The sequence below is a fragment of the Pteropus medius genome, unplaced genomic scaffold (genome assembly GCF_902729225.1).
Source record: "Pteropus medius unplaced genomic scaffold, Ma_sr-lr_union100, whole genome shotgun sequence".
In the NCBI taxonomy this organism is placed as follows: domain Eukaryota; kingdom Metazoa; phylum Chordata; class Mammalia; order Chiroptera; family Pteropodidae; genus Pteropus; species Pteropus medius.
Window position 1 is genome coordinate 18975304 of NW_024344370.1, and position 18914 is coordinate 18994217.

Genomic DNA, 18914 nt, shown 5'->3' on the forward strand with positions numbered 1-18914 from the left:
CCAAATAAAAGGCAAGATTTTTCCCCAAAATAATCTGTCAGAAAATATATTTCATTTCTTATAAAATCTCCCATATTGCTAGTTGGTCTTTTAGTTAGTGTATTTTGGGGGCGGGGGGGAACACTATTTAGGGACGATATATTCATTTGAAATGATCTGTCATTCGTGATTTTGCATAATTATAGAGGACACTTGACAGAATCAGTAAAAAGAAAAAAGAAAGAAATTAAATATAAGTTTAGTAATTTTTTTCTATAGGTAAGATCTTACTACTACAACTGTTGTATATCGTTGTAAAGAAGTTTTTAGAGCTCATTTAAAGAATAGTATAGGGAGTTGGTTATGTCACGGAGTGTACCAGTTTTTATGGGACAGATTTTTTTTTAAAAACTTCTAATTTTATATAAATGGTACATGTAGCTTGAAATGAAATTCCTACTGAAAGAATCATACCATGTAACAAGGGAATCAGAAACTGCTATATCTCAAAAGAGTTTAGAAAGGAGGATAATATACTCTAGAAAATTATATTCAGTTAGCTAAAATAATAAAACTAAGATTTATTAAGCACTTACCAGTTGCTAAGCACCACACTAAACATACTGATTAATGGTGTACATGACTCAAAAATTGCTGTTAGTGATGACAAAGACATTGATGTTGAAGATGCATTGAAGATTTACTTTGAATAATATTGTAGCACAGAAATGAGAGTGTGGAGAAACAAACAATATTTGAAAATAGCATTTCATGTAATAATTCAAGCTATGTATAAATCAAGGAATTAAATGCCATAAGTAGACATTTAAATGTTTTATCTATATGCCTTAAATATTCATATATTTATGTTGATCAAAAACCTGTTTTTGAACCTTATCTTTGGGAAGTATTTGTAGAGTCACCTGATATTAAGGCATATTTAGTACTTCCATGAGAAAATTTAGTCAAGTTTCTCAGAACAACAACAAAAATACCCTAGTTGTCTGAATGGAAAACTTTTGGTGAATGAAGGGATTTTTAAAAAATAAATTTTGGTGATGTGTTAGATTTATTAATATAAAAATAAAAATATTTTTGTAGACATTTATTTTAGTGCTTGTTTTACTTCAGCATCTTGACTCTGTCACCATATCCTTTTCCTCTTCACTCTCTGTCACTGGTCCACAGTTCTTTTTTCAGACCAGTAACTATATGCATTCAAAAGTTTTGTACTTCACCTCCTCTTTTACTTATGTTGGGATGTTTGGTACTATCTAATAATTACACTTGATAATAAGAGATGTCTGCCACTACTTTTCTTCAGTTTATAACAAATTCAGGACAGCAAAACTTTTAAAAGTGATTATTGCCCTACTTTATGAAATCTGTAAGTTTAGAAATTTTCTGAGGTAAATTTATTTAAAACAAAGGAAATTATAGTTATATTTCACTATAGTTCTGTGGGTATGTATAACACATTAAATTTTTTTCTCTGCGAGATAGGTGTCAAATAGATTAAAAATTGAAACAGGTTAAAAATCGATCCTTGACATTTGGAAAAGGTGTATCTTGACATCTTCAGAAAGCTCCTGTATTTAAATTTTGTTGTATCATATAATTTTCTCCATAAAATCTAAATAGGAATTAGTGAAGAATTTAAAGGATCACTTTTGCTACTTAGAGTTTAGATATTTTATTATGCTTTCTTGTTTTTATTATCTTTCTGAATATAAAATATCCAGAGGTCGATTATTGTAAAGTCCTTAGTCATAGTGGGCTGAGTACTTTTCAAAATACTTTTACATTTGATATGGCTAGTGATCGACCTTAAAAGATCTGAAATTAAGTAGAACGAAGTAATTTTGAGCCTGCTGTTTTGACAACAAAATGTAAAGACTTTATTATTAACAAGTAATATATAGAACAGGTATACTGATTCTCAGCAGATGGAGGGTTAGTTGTCCTGGTTTTTAAGCAATGTCAAAACGGCCATGTCCAAATGACTACATCAAAGTATCACAGATCCTGATAGAAATCTGTCAACCAGAGCTAGCTTTTGATAGGGTAGGATATTTTGATAGTACATAAAAATATACATTGTTTTCCTCTTCCTTCCTTTGAAGTTGGCACACTATACTGGAGTTGCTTCACGGACTCTGAAGTGATATCCTTCTTTGAGTTTTGATGGGCTGAAAGGAAAAGGGTGAATTTATTAGAAAGGTATAAGTTTTCTCGAAAAAATAGATTGCACAATTAACATTTCTCTTCTCTGTTTTGTTTAGGAAAACGGCGATATCGTGAATGAAAGCCCAGCATGGCAAGAACAAATTCTTGAAAATGAAGAAGCCATTGCTCTTAGCAGGAAGGACAAAACTATTCAACATGTGGAAGTGTTTTGTTATGCCAGGTATGAAAAATATTTATTTAGGATAAACTAAGTTAATGACTTCTTATTCATACTTCTTCAGAAGAGAATAAGAATTAGGATTTATATGGCATTGGTGGCTACACTTCTAATTGATATACTAGTTTCCCTTTTAAAAAAAGTAACTTTTAATTTTCTCTATTTAGGTAATAATAAAATAATAATATCTTACATTAAAGACTTATATTTTACCAAGCTCTTTTAAATTCAGTCTTATTTAGATCCTTACTACAGTCCTATGCTAGGGTAGAACAGATATTTGCATTCTTTTTTAACAGAATCTTCAGTAGAACTCAAAAAATTAACTTGCTAAAGGTCACATTATTTGATAAATTTCAAGGCCACACCTAAGCTAGATAGTGGTGGAGCCCAAGATTAAAACTCAGGGTTTTTTAATCATAGTCCAGTGTCTTTCTTTAACTCTTCTTAGGTAATATTCAAAGTAGCAAAATTGGAAATACCACTGTTCTTAGATAATCATGGTAGCATAATGGAAAATTATAATTTTGAATTAAAAAATCAAATTGAGCAGTCATAACATTTGTGGACATACATTTTTGTAAATCAAGAGAGAACAGTGGGAAGTAAGACTATTTTAAGTGTCTCCTGACTGAAAGAATTCATTGTTTTAAAACTTTGAAATTATTTTTTCAAATGACGTAATCAGTAGACAGTGGAAACAATCACACAGTTCAGTGAATCATTCAAATAATTATAGAGATGAGTTTAGAACATCAGACTGTCAGACTTTAATAGTAATTAAAACTTAAAATCCAAGACACTAGAGATTCTTCAGGATATGCTCTGTGATTTTACATATATCCTTATGGCACAGTGATAAGTGTGACCTGAGCCTACAAAAAGTTTGGGAACCTGTGAATTATTTCTTAACTTATGTTCATATCTTTCAAGTAACTGGCATTTTCTCCCATAAATACACAGTTAATTTTCTATGATTTTCTGCAAAAGGATAGCCTTTGAAATGTCAGATATAGATTATAATTTACGTAATGCTAAATGACATTCTGTTTGAACAGGTAGACTTCTCTGATATTGTTTAGAGCGAGTGTAGACAGATTTCTAACATAAGGTGATCGCAACTGAAAAATCATATGCTTTAGTCAAACCAAGAATAAATATTTGGTAACTTCCATGTGTCCATGAATACTACTTGACTAGAATATAGTGGCAGTCACACCGTGGCCCTTTAAGAGGTACTTTTTGATGTTTCAAGGCCTTTGAGTTCTCTACTTTTTATGATAATTGGAGTTTATAGTTTCTAATAACTCAAACTGACACACTTTGAATGCAGAGGAAATGATCTCATTTTCAGTTTCTGATCTCTTCAGTTTCATTTTTCGAACTTCTCAAAGTGATAAAAGATTGGTAGTGGAAGGTTCGTTTTAAACCAAAGAAGTAGAACTCTGCTATATGTTCCTCTCATTGCCCATTAGAACATGGAACAAGAGGTGAACTGAAATAATGTCTTTATGTTTTCATTTACTTAGAATAGGTAGCTGGTTATTGACGTCATAGAAGGCAGGAAGAGCCCTGAGAGCATCCAGTGGAGGAATGTAAAGAAAGTCCACTTGTCTACAACAAGTAAAAAGTGCTACAAATATGGGTAAAAAGGAATAACAGTACCTCACTTAGCCCCAGCCAGACTGTGGCATCCTTAACCTTTTGGATCATGGCACAAAGTTGGAATTATGTGGAAGGCACTAGGGCTGAAATAGCTGTCACAAGGATTAACTTAATATGAGAGAACATCACTCAGGACCCACTGACTTAAATCAAAAGCCTTGTTTAATACATATTTCTGACAACCTTATTTTCTGTTCTTTTTGGTTTTTTTTTTTTTTTTAAATTTTATACTGTAGTAGTTTAAAGCCGCAAATTGGAAAGGGATCTGCTTAGAGGCAAACACTGAGAACCACATTGAGAACCGCACCAAGACCTGGGTTATAGTCCTGCCTTAACTATTTGACTTGCTGTGTGGTACTGAGCAAGAGATGTTTCCTCTCTGGTCTCTGTTAACATTAGGGGTTTAGATTAGTTGATCTCAGAAGTCCCTTGGGCTGCTGCTGCTGTTTTAGATGCCAGTTAAGAGATTGACAGGAGAGAAATTGACAATATTAGCAAGCTGAGAGCAGTCTTTTGGCCATTTAGTGTAGGTGAATGGCTTTTATACCAGAGGATCTCTCAAAGACATCATTGTATTATAGCACGGTATAACAATTGATAGTCATAATTACGTCCTGGTATCTGCAGGCAAAAGTTATGTTCTGTATTCTCTACTTGAAAAGGTAGGGGAATTTGAAATATATTTTTATTTTTTAGTTCCTTATTGTAAATAATGAAAAATATGATACAGGTTCCTTAATTATTTTTGTTGCTACAGTTGCTTTTTTACATGTTATTGATGTTAATGTTACATTTTGTGGAGACTGGTGTGTGTGTGTGAGTGTGTGTTTAGTTCTATACAATTTTAACACGTATGGGTTCATGTATCCATTATCGCAGTCAATTTACAGAATAAAACAGTTCCATCACCACAAGGATCCCTCCTGTTGCCATTTTGTAACCACTCCTCACCTCCTTCCTACCTTCCCTCTAATCCCTTACTCTTGGCAACCACTGATCTGCTTTCCAGCTCTATAATTTTGCCATTTTGAAGATGTTATGTAATTGGAACTGTACAACATTTAACCTTTTGCCATTGACTTTGTTTTCACTCAGCATATTTACCTAGAGATTAATCCAGGTTGTTGCATGCTTCAACAGTTTGTCCCTTTTTTATTGCTGAGTAGTATTCCATGGTCTGGATTGTACCGCAGTTTGTTTAATCATTCACCCATTGAAGAACATCTGGGCTGTTTTCAGTTTTGTCTGTTATAAATAAAGCTGCTATACACAGTCGTTGATAGGACTTTGTTTGAACATAAATTTTTATTTCTCTGGGAAAAACACCCAAGTATACAATTGCTGTGTCATATGGTAGTTGCAAGTTTAATATTAAAAGAAAATGACACACTTTTCCTGAGGAGCTGTACCATTTTTCATTCTCCACAGAAACATTTGAGTGATTCAGTTTATCCACATCTTCATCAGCATTTGATGTCACTTTTTTTATTTCAGCCATTTTGATAAGTGTGTAGTGATCTCAGTTTCATTTGCATTTCCCTGATGGTTGATTTTGAACATCTTTTTATGAGCTTATTGGCCACCCATATATCCTTTTGGTGAAATGTCTGTTCATGTATTTTGCTCATCTTTTAATTAGATTGATTTTTTTTCCTGTGGAGTTTGAGAGTTCTTTATATATTCTAAAAATGTGTCCTTTGTCAGATATGTGGTTTGCAAATATTTCCCCCTCAAAGGTAGCTTGTCTTTCATCCTCTTTAAACAGGATATTTTGCAGAGAAGACATTTTAAATATTGATGAGGTCCAGTTTATCAATTTTTTCTTTGCAAATTATGCTTTTGGTATCAAATCTAAGAACACTTTACCTAGCTGCAGGTCCAGAAGATTTTCTCCCTTAAAAAAAAATAAATTATAGTTTTATGTTTTACATTTAAGTCCATGATCCACTTTAAATTAATTTTTGTGTAAGATGTGAGGTTTAGGTTAATGTTTATTTTTTTAACCTGAGGACAGCCAATTGCTTCAGCACCATTTATTAAAAAGGCTATTCTACATTGAATTGTTTTTGCATCTTTGTCAAAAATCAGTTGGCTGCACTTCGATGGTTCTATTTCTAGATTCTCTGTTTCATTGCATTGATCTATATAGGTGCTCCTCAACTTATGATGGGGTTACATCACGATAAATGCATCATAAGTTGAAAATATTCTAAGTTGAAAATGCATTTAATATACTTAACCTACTGCGCATCATAGCCTCCCTTAAATGTGCTCAGGACACAATATCCAAAGATTGCTGGCAACACATTATACTGTAGATTAGAGGTCCCCAACCCCCGGGCCACGGACTGGTATCAGGCCATGGCCTGTTAGGACCCAGGCCACACAGCCATTGGTGAGCAGCTGACGAGAGAGTGAAGCTTCATCTGTATTTGCAGCCACTCCCCAGCGCTAGCATCACTACCTCAGCTCTACCTCAGATGATGCAGCAGTAGATTCCCATAGGAGCACTGGTCCCTGGTGCCAAAAAGGTTGCAGGCCTTGACGTAGAGTATTGGTTGTCTGCCCCTGTGATTGAGGAGCTGATTGGAGGCTGACTGGGAGCTTCAGCTCACTGCCGCTGCCCAGCATCTTGAAAGAGTATCATATTGCATATTGCTAGCTTGGGAAAAGATCAAAATTCAAAATTAGAAATATGGTTTCTACTAAATGCTTACTTATTGCTTTCACACCATTGTAACATTGAAAAAATCATAAGTCGAATCATCATAAGTCAGAGACCATCTGTATTTCTTTTCTCACATCAATACTACACTGTCATGATTATTGTAGCTATACAGTAGGACTTAATATCAGGTAGAATGATTCCTCCAAATGTATACTTCTTTGTCAAGATTGTTTTAGCTAATCTAGAATTTGTGCCTTTCCACATAAATGTTTTAATAAGCTTGTCTATATCTAAAAAGTGTTGCTGGAATTTTGAAAGAATTGCATTAAAGCTATAGATCACCTTGGAGAGAACTAACATCTTTATTTTTTTGATTCTTTCAATCCATCAACTAGATATATCTCTTCATTATATGGAAGGTCATCTTTGATGTTTTTTTGTACAGAATTGTATAATTTTCATGTACATGTTTTATTTAATTGTATAGCTAAGTTTAATTTTATTTGGAACAGTTGCAGTTGTAAGCGGTATTGTCTCTTTATTTTTCTTTATTTTATTATTTTTTTTTTTATGGTGACATTGGTTAACAAAATCCAATAAGTTTCAGCTGTACATTTTAACACTAAGGCATATATATATTTACACTGTATGTTCACCTCTCATAGTTAGATTTCTTTCTATTACCACATATTTGACCCCCACACCCACCATCTATCTCCCCTCATCTCCCCTTCTCCCTCTCCTCTGGTAACCACTAGTCTATTGTCCATGTCCATGAGTCTCTGTTTGTTTGTTCTGTTCATTTGTTGCTTTTAGGTTTATATCCCACGTATAAATAATATCATGATTTTCAACTTTTTCTGTCTGGCTTATTTTGCTTACTTTGATTATCGCTAAGTCCATCCATGTTGTCGCAAATGGCAGTATTGCATCTCTTCTTATGGCTAATATTCCATTGTATATATGTACCGCAGTTTCTTTAGCCAATCATCTGTCATAGGACACTACAGTTGCATCCATGTCTTGGCCATTCTGAATAATGCTGCTAGGAACATCGATGTGCAACTATCTATTTAGATATGGGTTTTCAAGTCTTTTAGGTAAATACCAAATAGAGGGATTGGTGGATCATATGGTTGATCAATTCTTAGTTTTTTGAGGAACTCCATACTGTTTTCCATACTGGCTGTACGAATTTGCAGTCCCACCAGCAGTGTATGAGGATTCTTTTTTCTCCACATCATCTCCAACATTTGTTATTACTTCTCTTGTTGATTATAGGTATTCTAAGAGGTGTGAGATGGTATCTCATTGTGGTTTTGATTTGCACATCCTTAATAGATAGTACTGTTAAGCATATTTTCATATACTTATTGGCCATTTGTTAGTCCTCTAGAGAGAAGTGTCTGCTCAGGTCTTCTGCCATTTTTTTGATTGGATAGTTTGTTTTTTTGTTATTATTGAGTTGTATGAGATCTTTGTATATTTTGGATATTAGGCCCTTATCGGAGGCATTGCTTGCAAATATATTTTCCCATTTGGATGGTTGTGTCTTTACCTTGTTAACGGTTTCTTTTGTTGTGCAGGAGCTTTTTAGTTAGATGTAGTCCCATTCATTTATTTTTGCTTTTACTTCCCTTGCTTCGAAGTCAAATTCATAAATTCCTCTTTAAATCCAAGGTCCTTGAGTTTCGTTCCTATGATTTCTACACTGCATTTTACTTTTTCGGGTCTTAGATTCAGGTCCTTAATCCATTTTGAGTTAATTTTGGTGTGTGGTGATAGACAACAGTCTAGTTTCATTCTTTTGCAGGTGGCTTTCCAATTTTCCCAGCACCATTTATTGAAGAGGCTTTTCTTTCTTCACTGTATGTTTTTGGCTTTTTTGTCAAAATTATTTGTCCATATAAATATGGGTTTACTACTGGACTCTCGATTCTGTTCCACTGATCCGTGTGTCTGTTTTTCTGCCAATACCATGCTGTTTTGGTTATTGTTGCTTTGTAGTATAATTTGAAGTTGGGCAGAGTGATGCTTCCAGCCTCATTTTTTTTTCTCAGGATGGCTTTGGCAATTCAGGGTATTTTGTGCTTCCATACAAATCTGATGTTTTTCGTTCTATTTCGTTAAAAAATGCCGATGAGATTTTGTTGAGGAATGCATTAAATTTGTATAATGCTTTAGGTAAGAAGGTCATTTTAACTACGTTGATTCTTCCAATGCAAGAACATGGACCATGTTTCCATTTCTTTGTATTTTCTCCAATTTCTTTTAATAGGGTCTTACAGTTTTCATTATATAGGTCCTTCACATGTTTCATTAGATTTAGTCTTAGGCATTTTATTCTTTTTGTTGCAGTTGCAAAAGGAATTATTTTTTCCACTTCTTTATCTGACACTTCATTATTATAGTATAGGAACACTATGGATTTTTAAGCATTGACTTTGTGTCCAGAAACTTTACTGTATATGTTTTCCTTTTTTTTTTTTTTAGTAGTGTTCTTGTGGAATCTTTAGGGTTTTCTATATAGAGAATTATGTCATCCTCAAATAGTGACAGTCTGACTTCTTTGTTTTGTATTTGGATGCCTTTACATACCTCTCTTTCGTGACTGTGCTCGCTAGGACGTCCAATGTTATATTGAATAACAGTGGCGATATTGGACAGCCTTGTCTTGTTTCTGATCTTAGAGGGAAGGAGTTTAGTTTTTCACCATTAAGTATAATGTTGGCTGAGGGTTTGTCATACATGGCCTTTATTATGTTAAGGTATTTTTCTTCTATACTGATTTTGTTAAGTGTTTTGATCATAAATGGATGCTGTATCCTGTCAGAGGCTTTTTCTGCATCTGTTGATATGACCATATGATTCTTATTTTTTTAAGGTTTTTATGTGGCGTATCACATTAATTGATTTGCATATGTTGAACCATCCCTGTGCCTTGGGGATGAATCCCACTGGATCGTGGTGTATAATCTTTTTAATATGTTGCTGTATTCGGTTCTCTCGTATCTTATTTAGGATTTGTATATCTGTGTTCATGAGAGATATTGGTCTGTAGTTTTCTTTTTTTGTGTTATCTTTACCAGGTTTTGGTATCAGGGTAATATTAGCCTCATAAAATGAATTGGGAAGTACTGCCTCCTCTTTGATTTTTTGGAAGAGTTTGAGGAGAATAGGTATTAAATCTTCTTTGAACGTTTGGTAGAATTCATTGGTGAAGCCATCTGGTCCTGAACCTTTACATTTTGGTAGATTTTTGGCGATTGTTTCAATTTCCATGTTGCTGCTGGATCTATTTAGATTTTCCAGTTCTTCTTGATCCAGTCTAGGAAGGTTGCATCTTTCTAAATACTGGTCCATTTTTTTTTGGTTATTAAATTTGGTGTTGTATACTTTTTCATAGTATTCTTGTTAGATCCTTTGTATTTCTGTGATGTCAGTGGTAATTTCCCCTCTTTCAACCCTGATTTGTTTATTTGTGTCCTTTCTCGTTTTTCTTCAGTTAGTCTAGCCAGGAGTTTGCCAATTTTATTAACCTTCTCAGAGAACCAGCTCCTTGTTGTATTTATTTTTTCTTTTTTTTTTTTTGGTTGCAATTTCATTGATTTCTGCTCTAATTTTGATTATTTCTTTCGGTCTGCTGACTTTAGGCTTCATTTGTTCTTCCTTTTCTACATTTTTTAGATGAAGTGTTAGGTTGTTTATCTGTGCTCATTCTTGGTTTTTTGAGGTAGGCCTTTCCTCTTAGAGCACTTTTGCCATGGCTCAAAAGATATGATATATTGTACTATCATTATCATTCGTTTATGTATCTCTTGATTTCACTCTTTATTTCATCTCTGACCCAGTTATTCTTCAGTAGTATATGGTTTTTTCTCCATGTATTTTATGGTTCTTCCCGCTTTCTTTTTACAGTTGACTTCTAGTTTCAAAGCATTATGATCAGAGAATATGGTTGGTATGATTTCATCCCTCTTATATTTATCGAAGCTATCTCTGTGTCCCAGTATGTGGTCAATCCTTGAGAATGTTGCGTGTGCACTAGAGAAGAATGTATAAGCAGCTGTTTTGGGATGAAAAGCTCTGTAAATGTCAATTATGTCCAGTTGGTCTAATGTGTCATTTAAGGATGTTATTTCCTTATTGATTTTCTGTTTGGATGATCTGTCTATATCCGACAGTGGGTATTTAGATCCCCTGCTACGATAGTGATTTGGTCTGTTTCTCTCTTAAGTTCTGTTAGTAATAGCTTTATATATTTCAGGGCTCCCTGATTGGGAACATAGATATTAATAAGTGTTATGTCTTCTTGGTGCATGATTCCCTTTATCATTATGAAATGTCCCTCAATATCTTTCTCTCCCTTTTTCATTTTGAAGTCTATTTCGTCTGATATTAGTACTGCTACACCCACTTTTCTCTGAATACCATTTGCTTGAAATATCATTTTCCACCCTTTCACTTTGAGTCTGTATTTGTTTTTGCAGTTGAGATGTGTCTCCTGTGGGCAGCATATATTTTGTTTTGTTTTTTTTTAATTTTATTTTAAGTAGTTTCAAGTATACAGTACATTGGTTAGACATTTATATAGTTATAAAATCCTCCCAATTGCTCCCTCCCTCCCCTGACCTTCCACCTATTCAACGTATTAATGGTAACTGCATTCCTTATGCCATGCTCCTCATCTACGTGACCATTCATCAGCTACTAATTTGTACTTCTTTAACCCTTCACCGCATTCTCCCACCCCCCAAATCCCTCACCACTCTGTATGTCACCAATTTGTGGGTCTCTTTTTGATTAGTTTGTTCTTTTTATTTCTTAGTTTCCACATATAAGTCAAATCATATAGTGTTAATCTTTGTCTGATTTAAATACCTTCTAGGTCCATCACAGCAATATTTTTTTCCATCCCCTTTCTTTTAGTCTGCATGTGTCTTTTAATCTGAACTGAGTGTCTCATAGGCACATGTAGGGGTCTTATTTTTCTTATCCATTTAGCCACTCTGTCGTTTGGTTGGGGAACTTAATTCTTATGCACTTGAGGTACTTTTTGATATTAATGTAGTTACTACCCTTTATTCCTGTTTTGGGTACATAGTTTTTTTTTTTTTTTTTTCTCTTAAAGAAGTCCCTCCAACATTTCCTGTAATCCTGGCTTGGTGGTGATAAATTCCTTTAGTTTATTTTTGTCTGGGAAGCTCTTTATCTGTCCTTCAACTATAATTGATAGCTTTACTGGAAAAAGTATCCTTGGTTGTAAATCCTTGGTATTCATTACGTCAAATATTTTGTGCTGAGCCCCTCTGTCCTGCATAGTTTCTTTTGAAAAACCAGCTGCCAGTCTTACGAGTGTTCCCTTGTAGATAGCAGTCTGCCTTTCTCTTGCTGCTTTTAAGATTCTTTCTTTATATTTAACCTTCGGCATTTAAATTATGATGTGTCTTGGTATGGGTATCTTTGGATCCTTGTTTTTTGAGATTCCATGAGCTTCCCTGGGTTTTATGTCACTTTCCTTCACCAGGTTAGGGAAATTTTTTATTATTATTTCTTCAAACAGCTGTTCAAAATCTGTTTTTCTTCAGGTACGCCGATCAGACAGATATTTTGACCCTTAATAGTGTCTCATATGCTTCTTTAAATTATTCTTTTCAGTCTTGACAGCTTATATCTTGCCATTCTTATTGAGTCTTTGGCTTTACCATTCTCTAGATTTGACATTTGATCCTTTTCTTAATTCACTTTGTTTATTCCTTTGTTTATTCTATTTAATATACTTATCATCTCAGGTAATATGTCTTTCATTTTAGACTGATTCCCTTTTATAATTTCCATTTCCATTTTTATGTTTTTTTCCTCTTTGTTGAAGTTCTCACTGAATTTATATACACTTCCAAAAAGATCATTGAGCATCTTTATAACCAGTGTTTTGAACTCTGCATCTGTTAGATTACTTGACTCCATTATATCTGGATCTCTGCGCTGTTCTCTCACATGGTTTCTGCTTCTTTTTCTTCCCATTTTGCCTGCCTTTCTTTGTCTGTTTTTATGTAGTAAGCAAAGCTCATAAATCTCCTGGTCTTATTAGTGTGAATTTGTGAAGTAGGTGTCCAGTGGCACTGTCCTGAGAGGGCTTCAGCTGCAGGCCAATCTTAGCCCAAACCTCTACCCCTCCGGGGCTATCTGTTAAGATTCAGCAAACAATCCATAGATGCTGTGCTTATAGTTGCCTCAAAAGGCCACACCAGAAACCGAAGCCAGCTGCCTCCAGTGTCAGTCTAGAAGTGGCTCATTAAGGAGCACCTGACTCTCTGAGGATACACCTAGATATGGCTTGAGCGGGCCGCTAGTTGGAGGAGGCGGAGTTTCAGGGAATCCTCTGGGCTGAGTGACCTTTGTTACCCAGCTTGATGACGTCTCCACTATGGCATTGCTGAGTCCTTGTAATGGGAGTAAGGAGGGCTCAACAGGGAACGATAGATACCACTGGCACTCCTATACAGAGAGAGTCTTGCCTTGGTCCTCACTTCGACAATGTCTGCCTGTAAGTCCCTGGTGCCCCCTGTGCGCAGCCGAATTGGCACTGGTGCTCAGAGCAAGCAGGTCAGTCACTGGGAAAATCCACTCCCGGACGCGGCCCCTTTAAGAGGAGTCTGCTGCTGCTTTAAGAGGAGACTTTTGTGGGTTTTCCCTCTGGTCCTTCTTGTTTTATGTTATATATTTCAGTTATAAATCTTTGATGTGTGGTTACCATTACGAATATGTAAAGGAGATATATATATATGTATATATATGTATGTATAGATGCATGCATATATGTATGCACATATACATATATGCATGTATGTATAGATGCATACGTGTATCTATACATACACACACATACATGCATACATACACACACACACGTACAGTCGTCCATTTTCTCCTATGCATGCCTTATCTCCATTCCCTTTGTGAATTTGGATCTTTGAAGTCTACCCTTTTCAGTCATTGTTGTCTCAATTTGTCCCTGTGTATTCTGAACGTTCATTACTATTTTGCTATAGCAAATTTCTTATTGTTTAAGCTTATAATGCCGTGTTCTTAGTGAGGTTTGTACTCTTCTGTTTCTATTTGCCTGCTAGTCGCCTTATTCCTAATTATGTATTTTTATTTTTTTGTCATTTTGTTTTAGGTGAACTGACCCCTTTCAGTATTTCCTGTAGTGCAGGTCTCATAGTAGAGAATTCTCTCAATTTTTGTATGTCTGGAAAGGTCATTCTCCCTTATATCTAAAAGAGAGCTTAGTGGGATACATTATTCTTGGCTGGTAGTTCCTTTCATTTATTAGTTTGAATATTTGATCTCACTTCTTTCTGGCTTGTAAGGTTTGTGCTGAGAAGTCCGAAGATAATCTAATGGGTTTTTCTTTATAGGTTACCCTATTTTTTTCCCCTGGCTACCCTGAGAATTCTTTCTTTGTCATTGATTTTTGATAATTTTAATACAATGTGTATTCAAGAAGGACTTTTTGGGTTGAGATAATCGGGTGTTCTGTTGACTTCTTGAATTCCAAGTTCCAGCTCATTCCTTAAATTTTTGAAATTCTTTCAACTATTTATCTGAAAATGCTTTCTAATCCCTGCTCCTTTTCCTCCCCTTTGAGCATGCCCACTACTCTTATGTTTCCTCTCCTGATGGTATCAACTACTTCTTGTATTTCTCTTACATTATTTTTCATTCTTCGGTTTCTCTCTTCCTCCTTCTGATTTATTTCTAGATTTCTGTCTTCGATATCACTGATCTTTTCCTCCTTTTGGTCGACTCTATTTCCCAAGCTTTCTATTTCATTTTTCAGCTCCTGCAGTGTGTCCTTTAACTCCAGAAGTTCTATTCTGCTCTTTTTGAGGGTTTCAATCTACTTCCTATAGAACTTATTCTGCTCATCTAGTCATCTTTTCTATTCCTGAAATTGTTGATATGATTCATTTCGGATCTCATTGAGGTTTTTTAGAAGTACCATCCTGAATTCTCTGTCATTTAAGTCGCATATTTCTATGTCTGTAAGCATATTTTCTGGAGATTTTTCTCTTTCTTTCTGAGCTGCCTTGTCATCTTGATTGTTCATGGTGTTTAATGGAGTATTTCTCCACCTGGGCATTAATTAGAAGTGTATTCTGCTTTCTTTCCAGAAAGAAGATTTAGTATATAAACATCTCGCTAGTCTGTTGCAAAGAAGGCGTTTTTCTTCTGGTTTCCAGTAGGTGGCATCAAAGTCTCTTGGGTTCCTGCTTTATATAAAGCCTTAATAATGCCTTTTTTTCCTCTTGTAGATATTTAATCACACTCGCTACCCTCAGTCTCAATCCCTGTTAGTGTTAGCGAGAGTTTTGGTAGCGTTTGCTTAGATTCCTCTGGGGTTCCACAGTCTTCGGTCTTGGAGAGTATGGGAGGAAGTGCCCTCTGGGTTGAAGGATGGAGGCTGAGGCTCAGCCTTGGTTTTGGAACCGCGGCCGGTAAAAATCAACCGTTGTTTCTCTGACATCCCTGCTTCTCTGCTCTCTTCCTTAATGCCTGGGCACTGTCGCCAGCCACGTGGAACCACATCTGTCCCGGGCAGGGCTGTTCAGGGAACTCGCAGCACCTTCTCTCCTCCCCCTAGCTCCTGCTGCTAGTTGCAGCTTCTTTGTTACTCCTAGTCTACCACCTGACTCCTGGGGTTCAGACCTGTGTAGTTCCCACGTTCAGATGTTCTGGTATGCAGTTTGGTGTATTTTGTTGAGTTTTAGATGCTCAGCTTATTGTTGTTTCAAGGGGAGAGATATGAAGACTTCTCTCACTCTGTCATGTTTCTGAGCATTCGGTATTGTCTTTTTGATTTTGTTTTTCACATGTTCGTAATTAGTATCTAGAAACCCAAATGATTTTTATATGTTTTTTCTTGTATTCTGAAATCTTGCTGAATTCACTTATTCTGGGAATTGTTTTGTAGATTCTTTGGTAATTTTTCATTGACAGTCATGCCTTCAGTAAAGAGAAAGTGTTTTATGTCTTCGTTTCCATTGACTTTTATTTTTATAGTCTATTTTTTATTGAGTGTCTTGTGTTTTTCTCTCCATAGCCATATACCGCAAGTTAATTGTGTTTTCTGCTTACCCTTAGGCTCATTTAATGAGCATTTTTTCAGAGAGGATGTTATCATCACTTCCTGAGGGCTTCGTAATTATACAATAAGACTAAGAAATCTTTAAGGATCTCTCACTTGCTAATTATCTTTTTCTTGCACACTCTTCTCTCATGTGTAAATCAAATCTATAGTCTGACCAAATGACAAATTACCAGAAGTCCTAAACTTTAATGGTTATTCATGCCAAGAGTGTACTTCTGTATTTGCATCAAGCAAGTAGATAGAAGTCAGATTTCAATACTTGGTACACTACATGTATAGAATGTTGTTTTAAATATTTTGATACATTTCCAAAATATGTAAAAATAACTTTGTAATGATGTGAATGCTGAAATATTGCGACTTTTCTTCCCATTTTAGACCAGATGAGTTAGCTTATTTTTAAAGTTGATATTTGTTAGGCCAAAATCTATGATTTGAATCTCACATATGCTACTTGATACTTCATCAAGGAAGAATAAAGTATATATCTTTTGGTCATAAACAATATTATATCTATAACCAGTAGCCTCTTAATTTTTAATCTTTGGTTATTAGGAGAACAGGGCAAGGATGAAAGCAGATTAGTGCAAACCCATCACCCTTGCTTGGAAAATACCTCAAAGTACCTAGAAGGTCAGTAACACCATACTCTAAACGTATAGGATAGTACATAATTTTTTGATCGTTGTTGACTTGACTTAGTTTAAAAAATAATTCTGGTGTTCAACCTAAAGTTTTTAGGGATCTTGTGAACATTAAATTTAGTACTTCGGTTGTTACAAAATTAAGCTAAATACTAAAATAGAAACTGTAGTGATTAGGCTATTATCAGAGCTTAGTGCCGGTATCACAAACTCTCTAAAGAACCATCCAGATTATTTTGTTATATTGGAGCTTGTTATCTTGAATGCTGCTTGAAATAAGTGTTTTAATTTCCAGTCTGGTCCAGAAATATGTTTGCTGTATATAAACTGTTTTTCATCAAAACAAAGTTTCTAATTATATAATCGATTTATAGAAGTGAAAAAAGGACTAGCATTTATTGGGTATTCGTGGTAACTTCCATAACCTGATGCTCTACATATTTTATTTCATTCAGTTTCGTTAGTCTATACTGCAGCCATGTACATTAGCTGTAGGTATATTTTACTTATGAATAATCTTATGAATAGTCATAGGGAGCCAGAGGTAGAAATGCCAGGATTTCATTCCATGTCTATCTAACTCAAAAACTGGTGCTGTTTCCATTGTATCATATTGTATTTCAGGCAGCAGATAAATAATACATATGTGCACATAAAGGGAGCTATTCCACCAAATGAATAAAGTATTTCCTTTGTGAAGACTGGCACCTAAAAATGTATTTACTTCTTAATTTACTAGAATACTGTTAAGTATTGTAAAGTAGTCATAGCTCTAATGGGGAATTAAAGTTTTTAACTCTCAGGGTTAGGAAGATAAAGAATGTATCCAGTATCCTTTAGTTGTCATGACTGTAGTCTATATGCCAAGAGATGTTTTTCTATTTTATATGGGGGGTAAAATCTACTATTTCTAGTTTTAAATGGTCAACAGACTATGAAAAAGCACAATACATTATATTCACAGTTAAGTCACACAAACCCTAACGATTGTTAGGGAAAAAATATTGCCTGTTAATTGCATAATGCCATGTAGTTTCTTTAGTGTAATGAAATTTTATCTTTCTAAAATATTGACAAGAACATGCCTTTTCTGCCTTATTTTTTCTGCATAATATTGAACATTGTTTTCCCTTTTCTGGCATGATAATGTTAAATCAGGATGAAGACTTGCTTCTTAGATGTGCAGATGAACCAACTCTAGTGGATTGATACCAAAATAAACATGTTATTATAATAGTAATCTAAAATTCTACTGTAATTTTTACAATTTAGAGGAAGCTATTGTTCAGTACTGTGTGCAGATAAATTTGCATTAGGCTGCAAGTGACACAGTGCTCAAGTAAAAGTGGTTTAAACAAGTAGATGGATAGGCAGGTGGGAGGGTAGGCATGTAAGTAGGTCAGTCGGTTGATTGGTCAGTCAGTCATTGCAGAATTTGTTAACTGAGCGTCTTAATCACATCAGAGCCCTGGGGTAGCTGCTTTGCACTTATCTTAGTCCTCTTTTCAGAGTTATAAGATGGTTGTCATGATTCCCAACAGATTTTCACACAAAAATTTCTAAACATGAAAGGAAGTGGGAGAGTTTTTTCCTAATATGCTTGTGCTTTTCTTCATTATTATTATCCTAAAGAGTTTTCACTGTGAGGCCCCTGCAGACTCTCCCTTGTTTCATTGGCCAAAACTAGATAACCTACTCACTCCAAAAGCAATCACTAGCAAAGGTTAGTAAAATTACCATAATTGGTTTCGATCAGCCATTATCTATCCCCTAGTTCTAGGCACTTTCTGCCAAATATTGGAACAAAATTGCAGCTCTCGTTGCAGGGAAGAAGGTAATGGTTTTTGAATAGGCAACCAACAGTACCTGCTGTACACCACCTTATGAAATTTTGTTCTTGGAGGAAGGTACCAAGAAGTAGATATTTCAGCTATATTCTACAGTATGTGTTAGCATTTTAAGTTGGTAACAAATAGGGAAATATATCTGCCAATATATTATATTGGCAGCAATTCAAAATTGATTACAGTGTTTTTTTTTATATTATTATTTTCTGGAGAAACAACTTAGGGAGATGTGATTTTTGTAACTCTTACGAGTAACCATGATTAACGTTTATTTGTGGGAATAAATAGCTGGGTAGCAGTGTAACACACACTGTGCTAATCAGAAATGAATGTTCTTACAACAAAGTGCATACATCAGAGTAAAAGAATACAATTTCTGCAACTAGCTGTACTGGGGGAAAAGGTACAAGTGGCTAAAAAATAAATAGTGAAAACCTATGCTGAATAAATTAACCAGCTGTTTGGCAATTTTTTATTTGACTCATCTAAAGGGATGACTGTTATAAGGCATTAATAAGGCACATTCACTTCAGGGTGTTCTTTCGTTGCTACC

The 18914-nt window shown here is 35.0% G+C and overlaps 1 protein-coding gene across 5 annotated transcripts in view; it reads left to right on the forward strand.

Moving 5' to 3' along the window:
* Window positions 1–18914, forward strand: part of CHM (CHM Rab escort protein) — a 192502-nt gene that overhangs the window by 58961 nt on the left and 114627 nt on the right. For all 5 annotated transcript variants that reach the window (XM_039870201.1, XM_039870206.1, XM_039870205.1 and 2 more), the window contains one exon: window positions 2262–2386. In XM_039870201.1, coding sequence (XP_039726135.1) covers window positions 2262–2386 — 125 coding nt within the window. The remainder of the gene's footprint in view (window positions 1–2261; window positions 2387–18914) is intronic.